General features: G+C 56.0%; 2 protein-coding genes across 6 annotated transcripts; one reads left to right on the top strand and one right to left on the bottom strand.

Annotated features, from left to right (window-relative positions):
- Positions 1 to 1,038: 1,038 nt before the first annotated feature.
- GALNT6 (polypeptide N-acetylgalactosaminyltransferase 6) lies at positions 1,039 to 18,673 on the bottom strand. Of its 4 annotated transcripts, none has more exons than XM_054051687.1 (11): positions 18,499 to 18,673; positions 9,491 to 10,086; positions 8,252 to 8,424; positions 7,138 to 7,287; positions 6,611 to 6,845; positions 4,505 to 4,622; positions 4,196 to 4,396; positions 3,408 to 3,539; positions 2,579 to 2,680; positions 2,323 to 2,475; positions 1,039 to 1,935 (listed from the first exon to the last, which is right to left on the bottom strand). In XM_054051687.1, the coding sequence occupies exons 2-11, from the start codon at positions 9,976 to 9,978 to the stop codon at positions 1,822 to 1,824; spliced, it is 1,866 nt and encodes a 621-aa protein (XP_053907662.1). In that variant the 5' UTR covers positions 9,979 to 10,086; positions 18,499 to 18,673; the 3' UTR covers positions 1,039 to 1,821. The 4 variants fall into 4 exon arrangements, with proteins under 4 accessions (XP_053907662.1, XP_053907663.1, XP_053907664.1 ...); XM_054051688.1 differs by lacking the exon at positions 18,499 to 18,673 and adding an exon at positions 13,928 to 14,022; XM_054051689.1 differs by lacking the exon at positions 18,499 to 18,673 and adding an exon at positions 10,533 to 10,556.
- Positions 17,643 to 23,925, top strand: LOC128849505 (TRAF family member-associated NF-kappa-B activator-like). Of its 2 annotated transcripts, XM_054051694.1 has the most exons (5): positions 17,658 to 17,868; positions 19,501 to 19,623; positions 20,561 to 20,847; positions 20,938 to 21,093; positions 23,627 to 23,925. In XM_054051694.1, exons 1-5 carry the CDS (start codon positions 17,820 to 17,822, stop codon positions 23,789 to 23,791), a joined length of 780 nt encoding a protein of 259 aa, XP_053907669.1. In that variant the 5' UTR covers positions 17,658 to 17,819; the 3' UTR covers positions 23,792 to 23,925. The 2 variants fall into 2 exon arrangements, with proteins under 2 accessions (XP_053907668.1, XP_053907669.1); XM_054051693.1 differs by having other exon boundaries at positions 17,643 to 17,868; positions 20,561 to 21,093.
- The last annotated feature ends 649 nt before the right edge of the window (positions 23,926 to 24,574 follow it).

The raw sequence follows: 24,574 nt of genomic DNA, 5'->3' as shown, positions 1-24,574 counted from the left end.
GGGACCTGGGGAGGGGGGTTGGTCTGGAGAAGAGGAGGCTGAGGGGAGATCTTCTCATTGTCTACAACTGTCTGAAAGGAGGTGGTGGAGAGGTGGGTGTTGGTCTCTCCTCCCAAGTAACAGGCGATAGGACCAGAGGGAATGGCCTCGAGCTGCACCGGAGCAGGTTCAGATTGGACATCAGGAAAAATTTCTTCACCGGAAGTGTTCTCAGGCAGTGGCAGAGGCTGCCCAGGGAGGTGGTGGAGTCCCCATCCCTGGAGGTAATTAAAAGGCGGGTAGAGGAGGTGCTTGGGAACACGATTCGGTAGCGGACAGGTACGGTTGGAGCTTATGATCTCAAAGGTCTTTTCCAACTCAATGATTCTATGATCACCTGCAGGACGGGGAAACTGAGGCAAAGGCAGGGCAAGACGCTCACCCCCCCTCCAAAAAACCCACCTGTACAGAGCATTTTGAGGTCAAATAAAACCTCCATTTGATTGGTACCAAACCCCTCATTTTTCAGTTTTACTCCCCCCCCTCTCCAAAGGATTTGAAGCTGTTCTGGGGAAGGGGAACCGGCAGCAGCGAGGTTTTCACTCCACCGATGGAGCAGTTGCCAGCAAACAGCATTTGTGGTGGTTTTGATTATTGGTTCCAAAAAAAACCCTCCAAGCCCAAGGAAAGGAAAAAAAAAAGCACCTGGAGCATTTCTGCTCTTATCTCGAAGAAAAACACAAGATTCCATTGGGAAAATGGTCTCCAAATAACCACATATTTGTTTTGCCAGCGCAGAAAGGAACACAGCGAGGTCTCCACCCCAACCCAAAGCTGAACCACCTCAAATATGGTACCTTGGTGGAAAGTTGGTTTTGAATCCAAAAGGGAGAATCCAGGGCTGGAGGAGAGAAAGACATTAAACCAGAGCAGAGGTGGGTGCTTGGAAGAAGCCAGAGATGGGACAACCGTAAAATAAATCATCTTTTTATTTGAGGTCGTGTATCCAAAGACAGGTTCTCCCACCTCCACGTCACTTCCAGGAGGGCTTTTTTCCCCCCCCCCGCCTCACAATAAATGAAATGGCAAGGAAAGGGGCAGCTACAGCAGTCGGGTTCGAGGAAAATCAGGGGAGGGAGGAGATCTAGGACACCTTTCCAGGAGGATGCTGCGGTGCGTTCCAGCTGGAACCCCCTCCAGGTCAGCATGAGGAGGAATCACACCCAGGAATCATTATAATATAATAACAATAATAATAATAATAATTCAAAAATTGACCGAACTCTCCTCAATCAGTCGTATTCCTAAAGCCAACGGTCTGATTTCTCTCCCTCTCGGCCGCAGTGCCGCGTGGTGCTTGGAATGGGAGAGGGCTGAGTCCTGGCAGCGCCAGTTGGATTCCCTCACCAGAAAGGGTCACGATAAATCATGATCCACGCTCATGCGTGGTGAGCCGCATGGTGGTCACTGTCCTCCTCACTGGCAGGAGTTTCCCACCCTGTTTTCCCAACGTGGAGCAGCCTGGCTGCGTTTCCCATTGCCTGTTAGGAACCGAAGAATTCCTAAGGAATCTGGCTGAGCTGGGGATGGGAAGAACGAGCAGCAGCCGGTACCGAGGAGCATCCTTTGGCATCGCTATGAGCACTGGATTTTGGGCTCCATGGGTACCACCAGCCACGCTTGGCTCCCCAGGCTCCAAAGGCACAGGACTGAGTTCAAGGCAACTGTGAATTGCAGCATATTTAAGGCTTTTGTTTCTTAAATAAAAAAAGAAGTTTCCTTGGATTCTGGTTTCCTGAGCGCGGTTGGGATGGCCGGGGCGGGCGCCGCTCCACTCTCAGCCTAGGTGAAGGACCAGAGCTGGTGGGGGTCGGCTGGGTTGCAGGGAACCATCGTTGGGTGCTTCCCTCGTGCCGTCAAGCACGTTCCGGAGGCTCGGTTTTTAATCAGCTGGTCCTGCCAAAAAATAGAGATTGCACCAGGTCAGCAATGCCGAGGGAATGAACGAAGGATGCCTCTTCCCTGCAGTTCCAGAGAAGCATCATCGATGCCACCATCCCCTCCCTCAAGTGATTCCTAGGATGAAGAATCATGGAATCACAGAAAGGTTTAGGTTGGAAAGGGCCTTAAAGCCCAACCAGTTTCAAGCCCTCTGCCATGGGCAGGGACATCTCCCACTGGATCAGGGGCTCCAAGCCCCATCCAACATGGCCTTCAACCCCTCCAGGGATGGAGCAGCCACCGCTGCTCTGGGCAACCTGGGCCAGGACCTCCCCACCCTCACAGCAAAGCATTTCTTTTCAAGATCTCATCTCAATCTCCCCTCTTCCAGCATCTCCTCACCGGTGTCAGGTCCCACTCCTCGCTGTCGGGCACCCGGCTGGGTTTCCCTCGATACTGGCACTCTCCCAGCTCAGCCGACTCTGATCCCGCCCGCAGGCAAAGCTCCTTCCCGATGTTGTGCCGCAGCTCCTGCTGGCTCGTGTACTCAAAATACTGGGGGCGAGACCAGAGAGGGGACATCCCACTGCTGCACCACCAGAAAGTCACCTCATGGGGATGGAGAAGGAGGGAAGCACCGGGGTCGCCGCATGCCCACCTGGTTGCCCCCCATGCCATGGCAGGGGTACATGATGAGAGGTTTCCCACCATGGTTGTTCTCGCCCACGTCCAGGCAGCTCTTGGTGCCCTCATTTTTAATCTGCCAAGGGAGGAACACAAGGGGTGAGTTGGGCTTTGAGGTCCCAGGGTGGGGACCCGTCTGAGGTTTGGGCTCAATGAGTGCTGTAGAAACATGATCCCAGCGCCAGGTGCTGTGTCCGGGTCCCTTGTCCTTTCCAGGATGTGAGGAACGCCCACGCCAACGCCTCTATCTCAGGCAAAGGTGAGAGCCGCCCAGGATGAGGATCCAGGAAGCAAAGAAGTATTCCAACCCGGATGGGAGCCAGCACCCAGCCCTCACCACATCCAACTGCGGCTTTCTCATCGCCTCGGCTGAGCGGAGTCAGAATGGACCCCAATGCCTGACTTGGAGAAAAGGGGCTTTTCCTGGCAGCCCCGTCCCTACGGATGGAGCTGGTGCTCCACATCCTACCCGTCCCAGCTCAGTTTTTGATGCCAATGCCAACCCGGCACTTGTGGAAGCCTTCAGCTCTTTCACCCAGTTTGACCCAGTGCCACATCCCAGCGGGTCCCCCACCCCTAACTTGCCCCAAACCAGCTCTGCAGGATTCCAGTCATCCAGAGACCAAACCGGCCCTGCCAGCCGGGGACAGACGTGGTGACGGATGTGGCTGCACCCAAACCCTCCAAGCACACTGGTTTTCAAAGCAAAAAAAAATCCCAAACCCAGCCTTTTGAGGACTCCCCTGCCCTGGCTGTTTCTAGGGCTGAGCCTAGGAGGATGCTCCGAGCACACCTGGACTTACCGCTCCGTAAAAAGTCGGAGTCAGGTCAGGGACGAACATCTCTGGGTAGACAGTCTGGAGGTACCAGGTGAAGTTCTTGCAGTGGAGCTGCTCTCTCAGCTTGCGCCGGTCTGTAATGTCACCATACGTCTTCTATCGACAAAGTCACGTGAGAGAATTAAACTAACCAGGAAAGCCAGCAAGAAAAAGCCAAAACCCCCTTCCAAGCTGAGAGCTGAAGGGTCCTCCCACCTTCATCAGTGTCTATTGCAGTGTGCTTTGTACTGAGAGCAGTGGTGGGACCTCATAAGACATCCCTGGGTCCCGGCACCAGCCGCTCACTGGCTGCTCTGGACCAAGACTGGTGGTGGGACCTCACCAGACATCCCTGGTCCCTGGCACCAGCTGCTCACTGGCTGCTCTGGACCAAGATTGGTGGTGGGACCTCACCAGACAACCCTGGTTCCCGGCACCAGCCGCTCACTGGCTGCTCTGGACCAAGACTGGTGGTGGGACCTCATAAGACATCCCTGGTCGCTGGCAGGTGCCCTCAGCTCACCAAGAGGGCTGGGACATTTTGGCACTACACTTTGGTGTTGCAAAAAAGATTTAAAAAGATGGGAAATTTGATGTTTTTCTACTAAAACCCATCATGGTTAAGAGAAAAAAAATAAACCCCATTTTTTTGGCTACCTCTTTCTACCTGCATTTGCCTTCCCAGCTCCAGGCTGAGCCCACCTCCTCCCTCTGAGCTCCCAGCAGGATTGGGCCCCCCAAGAGAGCGAGCAGCCCGTCAGCACGCCCGGTACCTCTCTGGCCATCTGAGCAGCTTGCTGGTTCCTCCTGTAGAAGATCTCCTTGTAGTCGTCCATCCAGACCTCAGCCAGGCGGACTTGGTTCCTGGAGATGACCTGGGTGCCCTTGGGGAAGGTGTGGGGGCTCTTGGAGCGGAAGACGTGACCCACGACGGAGCAAGGAATGATCTCCACTTGACCTCCACACTGCCAGACCTACAGGGAGGCGATAGCTGAGATGTGGGGTGTCCAGCCTTCCCACGCCCCCCCAGAAAGGAACATCTCTGGAGATGCCCTCTGTAGACAGAACTGACCCATCCTTACCCTGAAGGACATTTCCACGTTCTCGCCTCCCCAGATCTCCATCTGATCGTCGTAGGAGCCAATGTGCTCGAAGTAGGACCTGGAGATGGCAAAGAGGCCACCGGCAAAGGTTGGGGACCTACAGGAGACAGAGAAGCAGAGCTCAAAACAGGGCAAATTAGGGTTGAAATAAAAACAGAAAAGCAGAAGTCGGGGTTTTCGGGGACATCATGGCCCTCAAGGTGGGCACCGAGGACTTCGCAGCCATGTCCCCATCCAGCTGAGCCTCAGATTTGAGAGAGTTGGGATTGCTCAGCCTGGAGAAGAGGAGGCTGTGGGGAGACCTTAGAGCAGCTTCCAGGCCAGAAAGGGGCTCCAGGGGAGCTGGAGAGGGGTTCTTGATCAGGGAGGGCAGGAATGGGATGAGAGGAACGGTTTTGAGCTGAAGGAGGGGAGAAGAAATGTTTTGCTGTGAGGGTGGGGAGGCCCTGGCCCAGGTTGGCCAGAGCAGTGGTGGCTGCCCCATCCCTGGAGGGGTTCAAGGCCAGGTTGGATGGGGCTTGGAGCCCCTGATCCAGCGGGAGATGTCCCTACCCATGGCAGGGGGTGGGACTGGATGGGCTTTGAGGTCCCTTCCAAACCAAACCATTCCATGATTCCATGTGGTGGCTTTGGCTTTTGGGGCCATCCACGCTGCCGAGATTGGCCAGAGGTGGTGGTGGCAGTGTGACACCGCGGGGCCTCGGCTCAAAGTGCAAGGGGGATATTGTTACCGAAAACCAAACACCAAAAAGAAGGGGGGAGATTAGAGCTCAGCGCCCGGCACCCCATTCACTGCTCCGCTTCTCTAATCTTTTCCATCTGATCTTTAGAGCCGGGAACAGAAACTCGCTTTTATTCAACAGGATCCGCTGGGCGGCTGCGTTCCTGCCGAGCGGAGATGAGACGCTGCCGGGAGCCAAACAGCCGGCTCATGGTACAAGGGACCTTTATCGGGACAGGGACGTCTCCCGGGTGACCCCTGCACAAAGCCAGAGCCGAGGCCAGGCTGGGGCTTGGGCCAGGCAGGGTGTCCGGTATCTCCTGGTGGGAGGACCCGGCTATGTGTGGGGCACTGATGGATAAGTATAGATGGAAAAAACATCGAAGGTTTCTCCATGTGCAAAATAGGGTGTAAAAATAGGGTTTTGTGCAATCTGATCCACAAGTGACATCTTTTTGCCGCTAAGCCAGCGCAGGTGCCCACCCCGTGTCCAGGCAGTTGGGTGTTCAAGAAGAAAAAGATACAAGACGGGGATTAAACCCTTCACAAGAGGCTTTGTAGGAATGGAGGGATGGCTGGAGGCCGTTCAAAGGTGGCTTTGCCAATGGTTCCTGTTCACAGAACTCCGGCAGATGTTTCTCCTCTGGCAGCTCTGGCCATGCCTGAGACTTCTCTTCCCAAGCAAAAGCCACCTGAGATCCCCCAAACTAAGCATCCCACAAAGCAAAAGACAGCTTCGCCCATCTAGAGGTGCCAAAACCGACAGGGAAAATCCCAGTTTGTTGGAAAAAAAGAGCAAAACCAACTGAAGGAAGGGACAGTTTCCCAGCAGAGGGCACCCAACTCTGCCACCCCGGCTATGCCTCCCCAAGCAACGCTGCAGCTGCCACCCACGCTCATCCAGGTCATCTTGCAGCCTTTGGCTGCAGACAGTTCCCCCAAGGCTCATCCAACCTGTGCTCCCAGGACACCAGCTCCAAAGCGGGTAAAAATCAGAATCAAGAATGGTTTGGGATGGAAGGGACCTCAAAGCCCAGCTAGCTCCAACACCCTGTCATGGGCAGGGACACCTCCCACTGGATCGTGGGCTCCAAGCCCCATCCAACCTGGCCTTGAACCCCTCCAGGGATGGGGCAGCCACCACTGCTCTGGGCAACCTGGGCCAGGGCCTCCCCACCCTCACAGGAGAACATTTCTTCCTAAAATCTCAGCTCAATCTCCCCTCTTTCAGCTCAAAACTGTTCCCCTCGTCCTCTCCCTGTACTCCCTAATCAAGAGACCCTTCCCGTTCTTGAGGCTGCTCTAAGGTCTCCCTGGACCCTCCTCTTGTCCAGGCTGAACAAACCCCTCCTGTGGTGACTTACTTGATGGGGTAGGTCTCATCCTTCCTCCTCTGCCTCTCCCGGGGTGGGATAATCTCCCAGCCGAAGGTCAGGCTCCAGTCAAAGTTGCCCCGGCTGTGCTGTTTGCCATTTTGGACAGGCTTGGAGAACTCAAAGGTGTTGAGATCGATGGTGGTGATGTCAGGGCTTACCACAGCTGTGGGCTCTTCAGCGATGCGGGATAAGAGGGGCTCCAGCCAACCATGAAAACATTCACCTGCAGCATGATGAAGGGTTGGCCATTGAGTGGAGACAACTTCATAGAATCATGGAATAGTTCGGTTTGGAAAGGACCTCAAAGTCCATCCATTTCTAACACCTCCTGCTGGATCAGGTTGCTCCAAGCCCCATCCAACTTGGCCTTGAACACCTCCAGGGATGGAGCAGTCACCACTTCTCTGGGCAACCTGGGCCAGGGCCTCCCCACCCTCACAGCAAAACATTTCTTCCCAAGAAGAACTTCATCGCCCTCAGCTCTCTGGGGACCCCAGGAGGTGCTGGGTACTCACAGTGGGCATCCAGGAAGGTGAGGACCTCACTGCTGGCCACGCTGGCCCCCAGCAGCCGAGCCGTGATCAGCCCTTTCCTCTCCTTCTGCCGCACGACTCGTACGATCTGGAGCTGCTGCACGTAGCGATCCAGCTCATCCTTCAGGTATTCTGGAGGTGGAAGAAGGAGCAATCAGCTCGGCCAGAGACAGGAGAAGCCGGTCCCTGTGCCTCATCTGCCCACCCTGCTGCCCCCAGCCCAGCCCTTCCCCTTGCAGGAGGTCCTACTCACAATCCACACGCGGGTGTGGATTGGCTGTGGGCTCGGGGTGACACGGAGCCACCTTTCCCCAAAATCCAAGCAAGTTTTTGGTTAAAGAAAGCTGCTTTTGCAAAGGAGCTGCCCACCCACCCCATCTAATCACCCACTAGAGAGGGACCTGGGGAGCAACAGGATGAGGAGGTCTTGGACAAGTTGTCACCCTGGGGAACTGGGATTTCTCTCCTTCCTTGGCAGATGCAGCCAAGCCAAAAGCTGGGAACGACCCAATGAGAGCTGGGACACCTGGAGACCTGTGCTAGGAAGGGACTCCAAGCCTCAGGAGCACCCAATCCATGTCCCCAAGTCTCAGGAACACTAAAGCCCCACACTGCCCCAAGGTGTCTGCTCCTTGGGAGCCGATGCAGATGCAGAGAAGCATTTATCTCCAGGGTGAGAGCGAAGTCCGTTCCTCTCCAGCACCCCAACGCCAAACCACGGCTCTAATTAGCTCTGGGTGTAGCTAATGAGGATTGCAGCCTGGCAGGGAAGGCAGCCAGCAGCCAAGGTGTGTGCAGGATGTGGGAGGAGCGGCTGATTTTTCTCCAGGGCTGGGTTAACAGAGAAGAGAAAATCCCCGAGGGCACTGCCAGGCGGACGGGGAAACAACGGGGAAGAGTTGTTGGATGCTTCCCAGGATGCCAGCGTGTCAGAGAGTTGGCACAAGCCACTTCTCCAAGTGGCTCAGAACTGCTGCGCCCAGGATGGAAATCTTTCCATCATCTCAGCATCTCCTTGCATCCCTCCGGCTCCTGCATCCCACCACGGCCTCCCGCATCCCTCCAGCTCCTGCATCCCACCACGGCCTCTGCTCACCATCCGTGCTGGCATCGTCCACCAAGATGATCTCCTTGAGCAGGAGGGCCGGGGAGGTGTGCAGGACGCTGTACACGGTCCGCAGTAGCGTTGACCAAGCTTCGTTATGGAAGACGATGACGACGCTGGTGGTGGGCAAGGGGGGACATCGCTTGAATTTCTGGTCGATGCACCTCCAAGAAAGAAAAGCAGCAGCCTAAGAAAGATTTTTGGGGGCACTACAGAAACAAAACAGCTCTTGTCCTCCCCAAACCCCGCAGCAGGAGAGCAGCTCCTGGCCCCAGCAGCTCCAGCCTCATCGCCACTTTGATTTCAATTGATTTCTACTCTTCCCCCCTCGCCGCCAGGACAGTGAATCGCATTCCTGCCACCCGCCCAGCCCCACTGTGCCCCCCATTGTCACTGCTACACCTGCTAAGCACAGATAATCGCCTGTCTGTGTGGGGTGGGGGTGGTTTCCATGCCAGGGCTGGGTTTCTAGCTCCTATTCAAGCCTTTTTTCCACCCCAAAATCCCAGCGAGCCCCCCAGCCCACCCCCCTGCACGGGCAAGGGTTGTGGGGGTCCAGACTTTAATCCGGCAGCCCACTGCTGGAAGGCGGGTGAGGAAATCTCTCTTGCTTCCTTCATCCCCCTCCCCTCAGCAACCCCAGCGGGGTCTGAGGCTGTTCCACTTGGGTAAGAAAATAAAAAGTCCGATTACTGGAACTGGCTGAAGTAAAAGAGGGAGAGGAGGGGAAGGGGGGGAGACGCTGGAGCCACCTGGCTGCAAGCAGGTATGTGGGGGCACAAAGAGCCACCATTAGCTGTTAGAAACCACCCCCCCAAAACTCCACTGGGGAGTGCAGGGATGAGGGAAACGGTTTTGAGCTGAAAGAGGGGAGATTGAGATGAGATCTCAGGAAGAAATGTTTTCTCGAGAGGGTGGGGAGGGTCTGGAAGAGGTTGCCCAGAGCGGTCGTGGCTGCCCCATCCCTGGAGGGGTTCAAGGCCAGGTTGGATGGGGCTTTGGAGCCCACGATCCAGTGGGAGATGTCCCAGTCCATGGCAGGGGTGGGACTGGATGGGCTTTGAGGTCCCTTCCAACCCATTCTATGAAAATAGGGAAAAAATAATAATAAATAGCTGTATTTTTTTCCTCTATTCAATCCACTGCCACTGCCTGGTGACATCCTGCTCTGCTTCTATTCCCCCTTAACCTCGCCCTCGCATCCCCACGGCTCTGGGTGACAGCTCTTACTCCGGTGGGCGGCTGTCAGGTCCCAAAGCTCGCTGGAGGGAGATGCGGTCGCTGGCGAAGGCGTTGAAGCAATGCTTCTCGTAACCTTGCTCCTTCTCCTTCGTCTCCTCTGGAGTCCACTGATCCTTCTTGAAGGCTTTGCCATCGGCACCGGGGCTGCCAGGGTCTTGGGGGGGTCTCTCCATCAGTGGCCGAAGCTCTGCCGCGGTGTAGACGCCCGGCAGGCAGGAGCGAGCTCTGGGCAGCGGTTCCTCCTGCTGAACCGGAGCGCCGATCTGCAGCTTTGGCATCGAATCTCGGATGTTGTTGACCGCCCCCAGCATCAGGTCAAGGACCTGGTCCCTCCCTTGGACGATGTTCTTCAACCAGGGCTCCTCGCCCGGTTCCTTCTTCCCCACATCCTTCTGCAGGATGAAGATGAAGATGACGAAGACGGCACCCACCAATGCCACCTTCAAGGGGCTGTAGCGTCGCCGGAAAAGCCTCATTTTCCCTTTTTGCTGTGTGGTTTCCAGAGGGTGCTCCCTGCAGCGATGGGTGGGTCAGGGATGTGGGGTCTTGAGGTGCTTCATGATGCTCTGCGCCGCTCCACTAAGCTGAGGAGAGGGGAAAACACACACAGGTTAATTCAAAATGGATGCATGTCGGTTGCATCCCCTGATATTCATATAATAGCAACTTAATATTAATTATATATCAAGATAAAGTTCACTTCCTGCAAGATCAGTGAAATCCACTCCTCCGGTGACCCTTACAGCCTGGAAATCCACGTTAAAAACTAAACCACCAGGAAAAAAGGAGGTTTGAGAGACGCTGCGAGCGGTGCTGGATGCAGCCAGCATGGATGGGACAATACCAGCAGCTTCTCCTCCTGCCACCCAGCCGGCTGCGGCCGTGTCCCTTCCCTCCCCATGCCTGCCAGGAGCTATGTGAAGGAGCTGAAATAAAGCCGCAAAACGTGCCAAAATATTTTTGGAAAGAACCTTTCCTGGCTTATTTTCCCTGCCTGCAGCGTCGCTTGGAACAAAAACGCATCTGAAACCTTGTGTTGCTCCAGTTTCTGCTGAATCGGAGCAGTGGATCCAGGCAGTGTCCGGTGTCCTGCCCGGTGCAGCAGCCACTGGGAACTCAGCACCGGCGGCAAAGCTTCGCTGAGCGTTCCCACCGCCCGCGGCCGCTCTTTGTGAGCCACTGCCGCACGGACAAGCTCCGTGGGGTCCATTCAGCAGCATCTCCTCCTCTGGGTCGTCCCCCCCCCCCCTTTCCTTTATTCCCTTTATTCCTTTTCTTTTTATCGCCTTGGCAATGGCGCAGCCCCGCAGCGAGCAGGGACCTCCAGCAGCTTCAAGGGCGAGGAAGCTTTGGCTCCAAAGGAGGAGGGACGACGGGGACCTCGGGGTCACTGGCGGCGCTGGGATCAAAGCCGGACCACGCTTCACTGCCAAGGGCGCAGCAGGAACAGGCGGTACCGGCTCTATGCGAGCGGAGCAGAATCAAGAGGGAAAAACCAAATCCACCTCAATTTCTGCTTATATTTGATGCTCCCACCCCATAGTATCCCCCGAGACCCGACGGATTCATTGCACGGTGCGAGCCGCTGCCATGCAAGGAGGCGAGAGGCGAAGAGCAACCTGTTTTGGGAAGGAAAACCCCGTTTCGACCAGGTCTGAATCTCTCGAGAGTCTCTTTCCTACCACATTAATGAAGCACATTCGTTAACTGTTCAATGCTAATAAACCCCAAGGTGGCACTCGGCACATGGGGAGAGGGCACAGGTTTGTGCACAACAGCAACGCTTCATCTCTTGAATCCAAACCCACTCCCTATCCCCCTCCCCCCCCAAAAAATAAAGGGAAAAGATCTCCCCCAAATCATCCCAAAAAGGTGCTGATTTTGCAACAAGCTGCGGTGCGAGGTCCGTACCGCACCTGCGAACACACGGCGCTGATGCCACTCCACCCCATCCAACTCATCGCCCAAATCCCACGTTGGGATGGGGCTCACCCTGTGTCCAGGAAAACCAATGCCTAAATGATCCATCAAAGAACATTGGGGTTGAGAAAAAGGGGGTTTGGTGGGAATTTTGGGGCACCTGAGCATCCTCTGTGCCACGGAAGGGAGGAATCCCAAGGAAAAGTGGAAATTGAGGGACAGGTCCCTGGTGGAGGGGGGAAAAGAGGGAAAATCAATCCGATGAAAGCAAAGCAACAAGGATGCCGAAAGCAAACAGGGCGGCTGCAGTCGACGTGGCCGCGCGCTCCACGTGGCAGCGAGCTGGCGCCCACGATTGCGATGGCAGAAGCGGTCAGGATTGCAACAACAGGAATTGGGGTGCAACCTTGCACCCCACCACGTTCATCGTGGGGCGGTGCTGAGCAGCGGCCGGTGCTGCTGGCAGGATGCAGCCCCTCTCACCAGAGCATCCCAGCGTGGCTCCGGTTTTAGGAACTGGTGATGCCAGGGGGTGCGACTGGGAAGGCGGGAGCTGCTCGGTGTGAAGTGGGGTCCCATGGGGCTCCCACTGTCGAAGCACTGGCCTCGTCGCAGTCGGAGTGAGCCCTGGGGTCCTGCACCCTCAGGGATGGAGGAGCTGGCTGGCTGGGAGAGAGGGGGTCGGATCCTGCACAGCACGGCGCGTGGAGCTGTGCAGACCCAGGCACCAGCTGAGATGCATGGGGGGGGTCCTTCCAGAACCCCAGACCCTTCCCCCAGGGGGGCTCTGTCCCAAGACCCCCCTCCTTTGTATTGGGACTCTTTTCCATGGGGGAGGGAGAAGCTCTACACCGAGACCCCCCTGTTCCTCTTCCCAGGGAGGGGACTCCACACCGAGACCCCCCTGTTCCCCTTCCCAGGGAGGGGGCTCCACACCCGGACCTCCCTGTTCCCCTTCCTATGGAGGGGGCTCCACACCGGGACCCCCCCCGTTCCCCTTCCTATGGAGGGGGCTCCACACCGGGACCCCCCCGTTCCCCTTTCCCAGGGAGGGGGTTCCACACCGGGACCCCCCTGTTCCCCAACCCAGGGAGGGGGCTCCACACCGGGACCCCCCTGTTCCCCTTCCTATGGAGGGGGCTCCACACCGGGACCCCCCCCGTTCCCCTTTCCCAGGGAGGGGGCTCCACACTGGGACGCCCCTGTTCCCCAATCCAGGGAGGGGGCTCCACACTGGGACCCCCCCAGTTCCCCTTCCCAGGGAGGGGGCTCCACTCCAGAACCCCCCTGTTCCCCAACCCAGGGAGGGGGCTCCACACCGGGACCCCCTGTTCCCCATCCCCTCTCCCCGAGTGACCCCAAAGCTCCCTCCATTCCCACTCACCCGATGATCCCAGAGCCCCCCCCTGTTCCCCATTCCCTCGGTGACCCCGGAGCCCCCCGGTGACCCCTGTCCCCGCTCGCCCGGTGATCCTGAAGCCCCCCTCCCATTCCCGTTTATCCGGTAACCCTGGAGCATCCCCCGTTCCCGCTCCCCGAGTGATCTTGGAGCCCCCCCTGCTTCCCGGTGACTCCTGTCCCCGCTCCCCCGGTGATCCCGGACCCCCTCATTCCCATTCCTCCAGCCCGGTAACCCCGGAGTCTCCCTCGGTGACCTCGAAGCCCCCCAGTGACCCCCATCCCTGCTCCCCCGGATCCCTCTCTATCCCCCATCCCCGCTTCCCAGTGACCCCCATCCCCGCTCCCCCGGTACCCCCCCCCGCCTCCCAGCTTCCCGGTGTCCCCTGTCCTCCCTCCCCCGGTAATCCCGGAGTCCCCCATTCCCGTTCACCCAGAGCCTCCCCCGGTAATCCCGAAGCCCCCCAGTGGCCCCCATCCCAGCTCCCTCGGTGATCCCGGAGCTCCCCATTCCCGTTCACCGAGAGTCTCCCCCGGTGACCCCGAAGCCCCCCCGGGTGACCTCGGTCCCCGCTCCCCCGGAGCCACCATCGTCCCCGCTTCCCGGTGACTCCTGTCCCCGCTGCCCCGGTGACCCCCCCCCATCCCCACTTCCCGGTGTCCCCTGTCCTCCCTCCCCCGGTAATCCCGGAGTCCCCCACTCCCGTTCACTCAGAGTCTCCCCCAGTAATCCCGAAGTCCCCCAATGACCCCCATTCCCGCTCCCCCGGTGACCCCCCCAGTCCCCGCTTCCCGGTGACCCCTATCCCCGCTCCCCCGGTGATCCCGGAGCTCCCCATTCCCGTTCACCCAGAGTCTCCCCCGGTAATCCCGAAGCCCCCCCCCGGGTGACCTCGGTCCCCGCTCCCCCGGAGCCACCCCCGTCCCCGCTTCCCGGTGACTCCTGTCGCCGCTCCCCCGGTGACCCCCCCACCCCCCCCCGATCCCCGCTTCCCGGTGTCCCCTGTCCCCGCTCCCCGGTGATCCCGGAGCCCCCCATCCCCGTTCACCCAGAGCCTCCCCCCTCGCCCCCCCCCTCGCCCCCGGTCCCCCCCCCTCCCCGCTCACCCGGCTCTCGGTGCGCGGGGTCGCAGGTGCGGTCCGGGCGGGGCGGGGCCGGCGCTCGCGAGGGGCGGGGCCGCCGCCTCCACCTGCCACCGCCCCCCGCTACAGGTGCATGAGGCGGTGCCGCCGCGGTCCTAGCGCCGCCCCGCCGCCAGAACCACCCCTCGGTCCTAGTGCCGCCCGCCGGCCTCGCGCTTTGACAAGGGACACAGGTGGGGAACTGGGGTGTGCGGGGGCCGTGTGGGTCTGGGACGGGGTCAGCCTGAGTGGCAGGGGGCTGCAGAGGATAGAGGAGCCTGACACCGGGGCTCCGGCGAGGACCGGGGTCTATAGAATCCTAGAATCATAAAATCATAGAATCTTAGAACGGTTTGCGTTGGAAAGGAGCTCAAAGCCCATCCAGTTCCACCCCCCCTGCCATGGGCAGGGACATCTCCCACTGGATCAGGGGCTCCAAGCACCATCCAACCTGGCCTTGAACCCCTCCAGGGATGAGGCAGCCACCACTGCTCTGGCCAACCTGTTCCAGGGCCTCCCCACCCTCATTGTGAAAAATTTCTTCCTAATGTCTCATCTAAATCTTCCTCCTTTCAATTTAAAGCCATTCATCCTCATCTAATCACTACACGCCCTTCGAACAAGTCCTTCCCCATCTTTCCTGGAGCCCCTTTCCAGACTAGAAGCTGCTCTAAGGTCTCCCCAGAGCCCTCTCTGGGCTGAACAACCACGATTCTCTCCGCCTGTCCTCATAGCAGAGGTTCTCCAGCCCTCAGATCAACTCCACGACCTCCTCTGGACATGATCCAACAGGTCCATCTCCTTCCTATGTTGAGGAATCTGGACTTCGCTCAAGGTGGGCTTTGAGGAGAGCAGAGGGGCAGAATTCCCTTCCTCACTCAGGTTTCTTTGGATGCAGCCCAGGATATGGTTGGTTTCTGGGCTGTGAGCACATGTTGGTGGCTCATGTTGAGCTTCTCCCCCAGCACCCCAAGTCCTTCTCTGCAGGGCAGCTCTCAATTCTATCATCCCACATCCTGGATTGAAACCATGGGTTGCCCTGACCCAGGTGTAGGACCTTCCCCTTGGCCTTATTGAACCTCATGAGGTTCTCCAGCCCCACCTCTCCATCCTGTCCAGGTCCCTCTGGATGACATCCTGTCCTTCTGGTGTGACAAACCCTTCTGGTGACATCTGTGTTGGTCTGGGATGGCGGCAGCTGGAGTGACGGGCTGTAGAGGATATAGGAGCTTGACACTGGGCACAGGGGCCTGGCACTGGGGCTGATGGGTGCCACAGGGCCCTATAGAGGCCATAAGGACTGGAGGGGCCTGGGAACAGGGGCTCTGGGTGCCAGAGGGCCCTACAGAGGCCGTAGGGTTTAGAGGGGCCTGGCTTTGGACTGCTGTGGGCCTCAGGACCATATAGAGGCCATAGGGCCTGGAAACAGGGGCCCTGGGAACCACAGGGTCCTATAGAGGCCATAGGGCCTGGGAACAGAGGCTCTGGGAGCCACAGGGTCCTATAGAGGCCATAGGGCCTGGGAACAGGGGCCCTGGGAACCACAGGGTCCTATAGAGGCCATAAGGCCTGGGAACAGGGGCCCTGGGAACCACAGGGTCCTATAGAGGCCATAGGGCCTGGGAACAGGGGCCCTGGGAACCACAGGGTCCTATAGAGGCCATAAGGCCTGGGAACAGAGGCTCTGGCAACCACAGGGTCCTATAGAGGCCATAGGGCCTGGGAACAGAGGCTCTGGCAACCACAGGGTCCTATAGAGGCCATAGGGCCTGTGAATGGGGGGCCTATAGAAGCCATAAGAGCCACAAGGGTCTGGGAACACAGGTTCTGGGAGCCACAGGGCCCTATAGATGCCATAGAGTTCACAGGGCCCTATAGAGGCTATAGGGGTGACAGGGCCCTGGCTCTGTGTCTGTCAGATGCCATAGGGCCCTATAGAGGCCCTAGGGGTTACAGGGCCCTATAGAGGTGACAGGGCCCTGGCTCTGTGTCTCTTGGGTGGCATAGGGCCCTATAGAGGCCATAAGTGTGACAGGGCCCTATAGAGGTCATAAGGGTTACAGGGTCCTTGCTCTGTGCCTGTTGGATACTATAGGGCTCTATGGAGGCCATAGGGACCAGAGGGGCCTGGCTTGGGGCGGGCTGGGAGCCTCAGGGCCCTATAGAGGCCAAAAGAGCCACAAGGGCCTGGGAACAGGGGCTCTGGGAACCACAGGGCCCTATAGAGGCCATAGGGCCTTGCCCCCAGGTGTGCTTGGAGCGGTGAAGGCAGGTACTGGGGATGCTGCCAGGAGCTATGGATCCTCTACGGAGGAACTGGCAGGATACGAGTGCCCTTCCTGCCCACGCTCGTCCCTCAGTTCCTGTCACATTTGTAGTCGTTATTCTTCCTTATTACTGACTCCGCAGGTGCAATGGAGCCTCCTGGTCTTCCCTGCTCCAGGACAGCCTCAGTAGGCCATGACCTCAGCCTTGACCTCAACCATGACCCCCTTGGCCACACCTCAACCTTGACCCCAACCTTGACCCCCATGGGCCTCAACCTTGACCCCAACCTTGACCCCCAACCTTGATGCCCCAGATGATGACCTCCACATTGACTGCACAGGCCATGCCCCCAACCTTGACCTCAGCCTTGACCCCCTGGGCCACAAGGTCCACATTGACCTCAACCTCGACCTCGACCTTGACCCCACGGGCCACGACCTCGACGCCGGCGAAGCCTCCTGAGGCCTCGGTGCCGCTGGCTGTGTTGGCCACCGCGGTGGCCCGGGCTCGGGGCAGGTCCAAGCGAGGGACTCGCCATGCCTGGGCTTGATTTATTGCTGGTTGTACCGGGATGCAGTAATCATTGCTGCTAGTTTTCCCGAGCACACTGGTCACTATAAATAGCCCATTAACAAGGGGAGCAGCTAATTACTCCCATCCCTCTGTGTCCTCCCTCACTAGCCTGTCTCTCCCTGTCACCCAGCTGACGGCACCAGTGAGCTGCTCTCTGCCGTGACCCCAGCAACCATCAAACCCCCTGCCTCGAGCCCCCCCATTTCTGCCTTCTCACACCCTGGGTTTAAGCCCAAACAGCGATGTCTTCATGCAGCTTCAGCCAGAGGATCAGCAGCTGCTGGACATGACATAAAAACTCACCGGGAAAGCCAGGTGAGACAGTAGAGAGGTGAAATTGCAGCTCAGAGCCCCTTCAGGGACAATGTGACAGATATGAACCCTTCCGCAGGGGATACCTTTGCTTGTAAAGCAGTGTGTGAGCAGCCCCTAAACTCCCCAGGAGTGGCTGTGGTCGAGACACAAAGGAAGGTGGTGGGAAAAACCTCCAGGATCCCAAAGGATGAACCCTGGGTAGATTCTAGTTGCCCAGCTGTGGATCTCACCTTTGCTCCTGTGCTGTATAGAGGATTTGGGGGATTTGAGCTGAAGTAGAGTGAGTATTAATTTGGATTATCAGGATATTAACTTGAATATTATCATCCTTACAAGAGATGAGTTGGGCAGGGCTCTGGGGCACTGCAGATGCATAAATAGCCATCAATCTCCACGTTAAATCACTACCCATTGCCAGGGAAAGGCAGAGGGAAACTGAGGCACAGAAAAGGCACCAGGCTCACCCAGCATGGCGCAGAGAGGAGCCAACACTCACCCGCCATGAGGCCAACCCTCAGCCTTCAGAACTGTCTCCTGTGCTTTTCAGAGCTAAATTTAACCCCTGGGTTTGTGCAGCGCCTGCCTGTAATTCACTGCTGCTTTGTTTCCTGCCTCACCGTCTTGCAGAAGTTTCACTCTCAGCTAAAAAACTGAAGGGGAAATTCCCTACCCCAGTGTTTGCTGCTGCTGAACTCTTTGCAGCTGCGCTTCACGGAGCCCAATGTCGCATCGTGGTCGCCCGGCTGGGCTTGACAGGGCCCCTCACCACAGTAAGTGCGAAAAAATGGAGCTTTTTGGCATCCCAGGGTCCACACCGGGTCCTGTCGTGGGGCACATGTTGGGGATGAGGTTTTCACTGAGCTAAACCAGCCCTGTTCCCAGACTCCAAGGGAGGAGTGGGCTAAAGGCAGTTCCTGCCCCTCTGTGTTGCTCAGCGGACCCCGAGCATCCAATTTCCCCAGTATTTTTTGTGTTCTCTTTGCTTCTTTTAATTGCAATTTGTGAAACGCTTTTCAGGTTGCGCAGGAGATTAAACTCTCCCTGTGCCCCGTCCTGCCAGTGTCACAAAAATAATGCAGGGGAAATGAAGCAGCAGTTAACTACTGACAAAACCAGCAGGGATCGTACAAAATCAATACAGCCTTGCTTGGGAATGACAGCTCCACACTGCACACTGCTTAATAATTAATTGGCATCATTATATATAACTCTCGGGCAAAATATATCTTCTTAATCTTTAATTTGATATGTTAGCTATGGAGTTAGAAGGGGCAAAATGTTTCTCCTTGGTTTTTAAGAATCAGTGGGACCTAAATAGCTGAAAATACGCTGCAGTTAGGTTCACAGCGTGTTTGTGGTGTGAGAAGCGCAGAAATACTTGGGCTGGAAGCGAACCTTACCATTTTGTCTGCAGTTTTCCTTGTGCCGGGTGCGTTTCCTTCAGACTGGGTAGGATTTCTGCTCTTCGGCCCTGTCAGGGAATCCACATCACCCCGAGTATCAGCAGAGGCTCCGTCAAAGCTATCAGCCAAGCCCCCAATTACAGAGCTGGAGCTTAAATTTGCAGTGCTGAGCAGCAGTGAACCTGGAAAATATGACAGGAAGCAAAGCTGATTTGCATATTATGCTAATCGAGATTGAACGAATCTTTCAAATTAAAATGTACTTTGCAGATGGTTTGCAGATTGGTACAGAGCTTTGGTTTTATTTATTGTCTTTCAGACTGGTAATAATTGGTGCAATATGATAAATCTGGGAAGTCCAATGCACAATACAGCTGTTAAAGCAAGGAGAAATGTGTTGAACACAACACAGAGAGCGTTTTTGTCGTAGTAACAATATTTGGTTAATGCATTCTGTGTGGGCAGGAGCTCGGTTTTAATTGCAGGGTATTTCTGAGAGCAGAAGGGGCAGCTCAGGGCTGAGCATCTCAAGGGAGGGGAATTGTGCCCCCAAAACTTGGCTGTAGTTCCCTGTATGGGTGTGTTGTCTGGAGTTTGTTTGCTCTTATGCCACTGAGCAAACAATTAATTCCCTTGGTACCAAGTGAATGGGAAATGCAACTTTTTTCCAGGTAGATATTTCAATAAGTTGGACTTTTTGGTTGTTTGGAGCTGAGCTTGTGGCAGCTGTGGGCTGCGAGGTGGAAAAGCCCAGCTTGGGTGTGTAGTTATCCCCTGGCTCAGGCAGAATCACTTCTCTTTTCAGTTTTTGCTGTGTAAATGGTAAGAGAACTGGGAGGGCTTCTTTCTTTGCAGTCCTGCATGCATGAGCGTGCAGGAGCTCCAGAGACCCTGCAGCACAACCGAGCCAGGTCCTCCCCATTCCACCAGCTCAGAGTCACTTCGGCATCTTCAGCTAACTCATGGCCCATCAGTTCCTCTTGCTTTTCTTCTGATTAGGCATGATGGAGATGGAAGAAATATTCCTCCAGCTCCGTGGGGAAGTTGCCAGGCTACAGGATCTGTGCATCAAGCAGGGCAAGCTCCTCCAGAAGCTGACGGCCAGGAAAGGACCCATCCTCGGTAAGTAGCAGGGCTAGGGACAGTGTGTGGAAACCGCAGACCCGGGCTGGCCAGTGTAGTTTGAACCTTTGTCCCGATTCTGTCAAGAAGTTTGCTGTGGAAAGTGGGGGTAACATGAAGGCAATTGGAGGCAGAAGCATGCTCTGTAACCCATGCTGGCTGTCACGGCTTTTTGGTTTTGTCTTCTCCATCAAATGTGGAGTAACGTGTGCGTGTGTCTGCTCAGAACAGTGTTAGCACCGCTGCTGCTCGTTCAAGAGAGGGAGAAGGAGCATGGCACAGGGGGAACCCATTGCCTCGAGCAGTTTTGGGAAGCAGGGATGGTGGTGGAGCCTCTACAGACTGGAAACCACCTGGGCAAACGTTCTCACCCTTCACATCAGCCTGCCTGGTCTTCCAAGAAATCTCCCTGGTCCATGTGCTTGTCTGTGTCCCCCCAGCGGTCACATCCCACCCGCAGGGCTTTGCATGCTGTTCCCAACCCTGAAGGGTGTTTTCTGTGGTCGGAAAACAGCTGCCATGTGCTATGAAACCAGCTGCTGGGCAGGTCCTCCTGCTCCTCACCTCTGCGCTCGCTTCCTTGCCTCGCAGCTCCGCCATCTGGGTCTCTTTCTTGGGGCTGGTGCAAATTAAGTCTCCAAACAGCACCCAGACGAAAGCCATCACTGGGATCAGCCCAGCTGTTGGGGATGCAGCGATGTCTCGACATCTCCTGAGGTATCTGCTGCTCCTCCAGCTCGCAGCCTTCCCCGGCTGTCCCTGGTTGCCCTTTTCCAGCCTTGTATTTCTTTGAGCGATGGGGACAGGCGAGCTTTGCCAGTGAGGAAGTAGTGCCCAGTTGTTTCAAAAGTGTGAAAGGGCCACGAGGCAATGGAAGGGAAAACACCAACGCTGTTTAAGTTCCAGGAATGACCTTTCTGGCTTGCTTCTTTCAAAGATATCCCTGTGTCGCTGCCAATCCAGTGCACGGAGGATATGGTCATGGAGGAAGGGGAAAGGCCACTGGACAGCCACCAGAAACACTCAGAGGCCCCATCATCCACCATCTCCACCACCATGTGTTCTGCTCAAACCCCGGTACAGCCGCACACTCTCGACACGCTGCCCGGCTTTGACAGTGAGTGCCCACCAGGCACCACCAACAGCAGCATCTTTGGTGGGGTAACTGGAGGAGCAGCTCTCACTGTAGCCTTTGGCACCAAGAAAGCTGAGAGGAGTGAGAAGGTGAGTATAGACACATGGCTGAAAACCTGTAGGATGCTTCCTACTGTGAAAGCCCCCAGGGAAGAAGTGAGAGCTTGCTGCCACCCACAGGAATCTGCGGCACCAAACCCAGTTGTTGGAGATGCCTTCCTGACTCTTCTGGACCTCTATGAAGCCCCAGAAGCCTTTAGGAGAGAAGATGCTCCCGGTGAAACTGCTCTGCCTGCTGAGGCTGAAGTGTCAGTAGAGATTCGAGGACCTGTGAAGGTAAGTTGTGTGGCTGATGGGGATTTTTTTCTGTGATGCTTGTGTGCTCTTCCCAGCATAATGACCAACTTAGCGGCTTTCTATGATGGGGTAACCACAGCAGTGGACATGATAAACCAACATATGGGATCTACCTGGAATTCTGTAAAGCCTTTGACAAGGTCCCCCACAACATCCTTCTCTATAAATTGGAGAGATATGGGTTTGATGAGTGGACTGTTCGGTGGATAAGAAATTGTTTGGATGGTCGTATTCAGAAAGCAGTGGTCAATGGCTCAAAGTCCAGATGGAGATCCGTGACGAGTGGTGTCCCTCAGGGGTCTGTACTGGGACCGGTGCTGTTCAATATCTTTATCAATGATATTGGCAGCGAGATTGAGGGCATCCTCAGCAAGTTTGCAGATGACACCAAGATGAGTGGTGCAGTTGCCATGCCAGAAGGACAGGATGTCATCCAGAGGGAGCTGGACAGGCTGGAGAAGTGGGGCTGTGCGAACCTCGTGAGGTTCAACAAGGCCAAGGGCAAGGTCCTAAACCTGGGTCAGGGCAATCCCATGTTTCAATACAGGATGGGGGATGATGTGATTGAGCGCAGACCTGCAGAGAAGGACTTGGAGGTGCTGGTCAATGAGAAGCTTGACATGAGCCGACAATATGTGCTCACAGCCCAGAAGGCCAACCATATCCTGGGCTGCATCCAAAGAAACATGGCCAGTAGGTCAAGGGAGGGGATTCAGTCCCTTTATTCCTCTCCTGTGGGACCTCATCTGGAGGATTGTGTCCAGTTCTGGAATCCTCAACGTAAGAAGGATCTGGAGCTGTTGGAGTGGGTCCAGAGGAGGGCTACAGAGATGATCCAGGGCTGGAGCACCCTCCATATGAGGACAGGCTGAGAGAGTTGGTGTTGTTCAGCCTGGAGAAGGCTCAGAGGAGATCTTCTAGGGACCTTCCAGTACCTGAAGGGGCTACAGGAAAGCTGGAGAGGGGCTGTTCATAAAGACTTGTGGTGATAGGATGAGGGGGAACGGGGATGAACTGGAGAGGGGCAGATTTAGACTGGACATTAGGAAGACTTTCTTCATCATGAGAGTGGTAAGACACTGGAACAGGTTGCCCAGGGAAGTTGTGGCTGCCCCATCCTTGGATGTGTTCGGGGCCAGGCTGGATGGGCCTTTGGCAGCCTGATCCATGGCAGGGGGGTTGGAACTACATGATCTTTAAGGTCCCTTCCAACCCTAACGATTCTATGATTCTATGATAATGACATCTGTCAGTCCTTAGCATCCTGTCCATCAGCTGTGCTATGACACGTGGAAAGCTATGGTGGAGTGGAGGTTTAGGGCTATGAAAAAGCTTCTAGGCACCCAGTTCTTGGGGTCTCAGGAGAATTAAGTGCACAAGCCCCTCTGACATCTGTCCTTAAAGCAGATCTGCTGCCCAGAAAGCCAATTGTATCCTGGGCTGCATCCAAAGCAGTGGGACCAGCAGGGAGGGAGAGGATTCTGCCCCTATTCTCCACTCTGGTGAGACCCCACCTGGAGCTCCATGTCCAATTCTGGAGCCCTCAGCACTGGAAGAACATGGAGCTGTAGAAGCAAGTCCAGAGGAGGGCATGGAGATGATCCAAGGGCTGGAGAACCTCATTTAGGAGGTCTGGTGATCCTTTCTGAGGCCCTGAGGGACCCTTGAAGCAGTTAATTCAGTCTCAGAAGGGACAAACTGTACCAACTTTCTTTGGATCTGCAAATTAAATGAGCTTTTAAATATTTCCTTTATCCTCTCTGATTTATATGCCCTCCATAGGATTATTTCTAAAGGCATCCTCCTGGTGAGCCATCACAATCTGTGCTATGGGTGGGACACCAACTCTGGACCTGCTGACGAGGGTCCCTGTAATGACTGTCCCCATTTCATTTCGTTCCTTCTTCCAAATGGGGCCCTCGAAAATTATTTCACAGCTGCTGTGGCTCCATATTCATGGAATCGTGGAATGGTTTGGGTCAGAAGGGACCTCAAAGCCCATCCAATTTCATCCCCCTACCATGGGCAGGGACATTTCCCACTGGATCAGTGGGATCCAAACCACATCCAACCTGATTTTGGTGGAAAGCTGTTGATTGTCAGCTTGGGCTGTGTTTAGAATCTGGTTACTTTCTAATAAGAAGGAAAAGAAAGACAGAAGTGGCAGCAGTGTCTGTCTGGGAAGGTCCCATGTTCTTACCAGCACTTACATGATAAGGGCACAGAAAGGAAATCGCAAATGCTGGGCAGTGATTGCAGCTGCTGAGGGGTGAGTGACAGGGGATGCTCAGGAGCCGTATGGAGACAGGATCCTCCAGATTTGGTGAGGATGGAGCCATGGGGGGACTCCAGCCTGGGGAAGCAGCCCAGGCTTTCTGCAGGCACAAAATCACAGTGGCTGCTCTCGGAGGCTGTGCTCTGGCATCTGGAGGGGGAGCCCTGGGGATGGAGGCTGGCAAAGCGGCTGCCTCAGACATTCCTATTGACCACTTTTCCCCTTCGCTCTTCACAGACGTCCTGGACGCCTGGCTGGATGCTGGAGGACGGGACACTCGGTCAAGGTGCTGTCCTCGCCTTGGAGGATGCTCAGGCTTGTGACATTTGCCAGGAGATTTTCCATTTGGATGCAGAGGGCCAAGCAGACTATTTAAAGCATGTCTTAGCTCATATGAAGTAAGACTTGTCTTCATGCTTGGAAATCTGAATATTTGCACCTTGACCGATGTGACCTTGCTGAGATCCCAGACCTTGCTGAGATCCCGCACCTTGCTGAGATCCTGCACCTTGCTGAGATCCTTCACCTTGCTGAGATCCCGGACCTTACTGAGATCCCGGACCTTACTGAGATCCCGGACCTTGTTGAGATTCTGCACCTTGTGAGATCCTGGACCTTGCTGAGATCTCGGACCTTGCTGAGATCCTGCACCTTGCTGAGATCCCGGACCTTGCTGAGATCCTGCACCTTGCTGAGATCCCGGACCTTGCTAAGATCCTGCACCTTGCTGAGATCCCGGACCTTGCTGAGATCCTACACCTTGCTGAGATCCCGGACCTTACTGAGATCCCGGACCTTACTGAGATCCCGGACCTTGTTGAGATTCTGCACCTTGTGAGATCCTGCACCTTGCTGAGATCCCGGACCTTGCTAAGATCCTGCACCTTGCTGAGATCCCGGACCTTGCTAAGATCCTGCACCTTGCTGAGATCCCGGACCTTGCTGAGATCCTACACCTTGTGAGATCCTGCACCTTGCTGAGATCCTGCACCTTGTGAGATCCTGCACCTTGCTGAGATCCTGCACCTTGCTGAGATTCCGCACCTTGCTGAGATCCTGCACCTTGTGAGATCCTGCACCTTGCTGAGATCCCGGACCTTGTGAGATCCTGCACCTTGCTGAGATCCTGCCACTGGCTCTGGCCAGGACCAGTGCAGGTGACAATCTTCTTCTGTGTAGCCCAGC

The sequence above is a fragment of the Cuculus canorus genome, chromosome 29 (assembly GCF_017976375.1).
Source record: "Cuculus canorus isolate bCucCan1 chromosome 29, bCucCan1.pri, whole genome shotgun sequence".
NCBI classification, from domain to species: Eukaryota; Metazoa; Chordata; class Aves; order Cuculiformes; family Cuculidae; genus Cuculus; species Cuculus canorus.
Note: the sequence above shows the minus strand (reverse complement) of the source record. Positions and strands in the feature narration are given on the sequence as shown.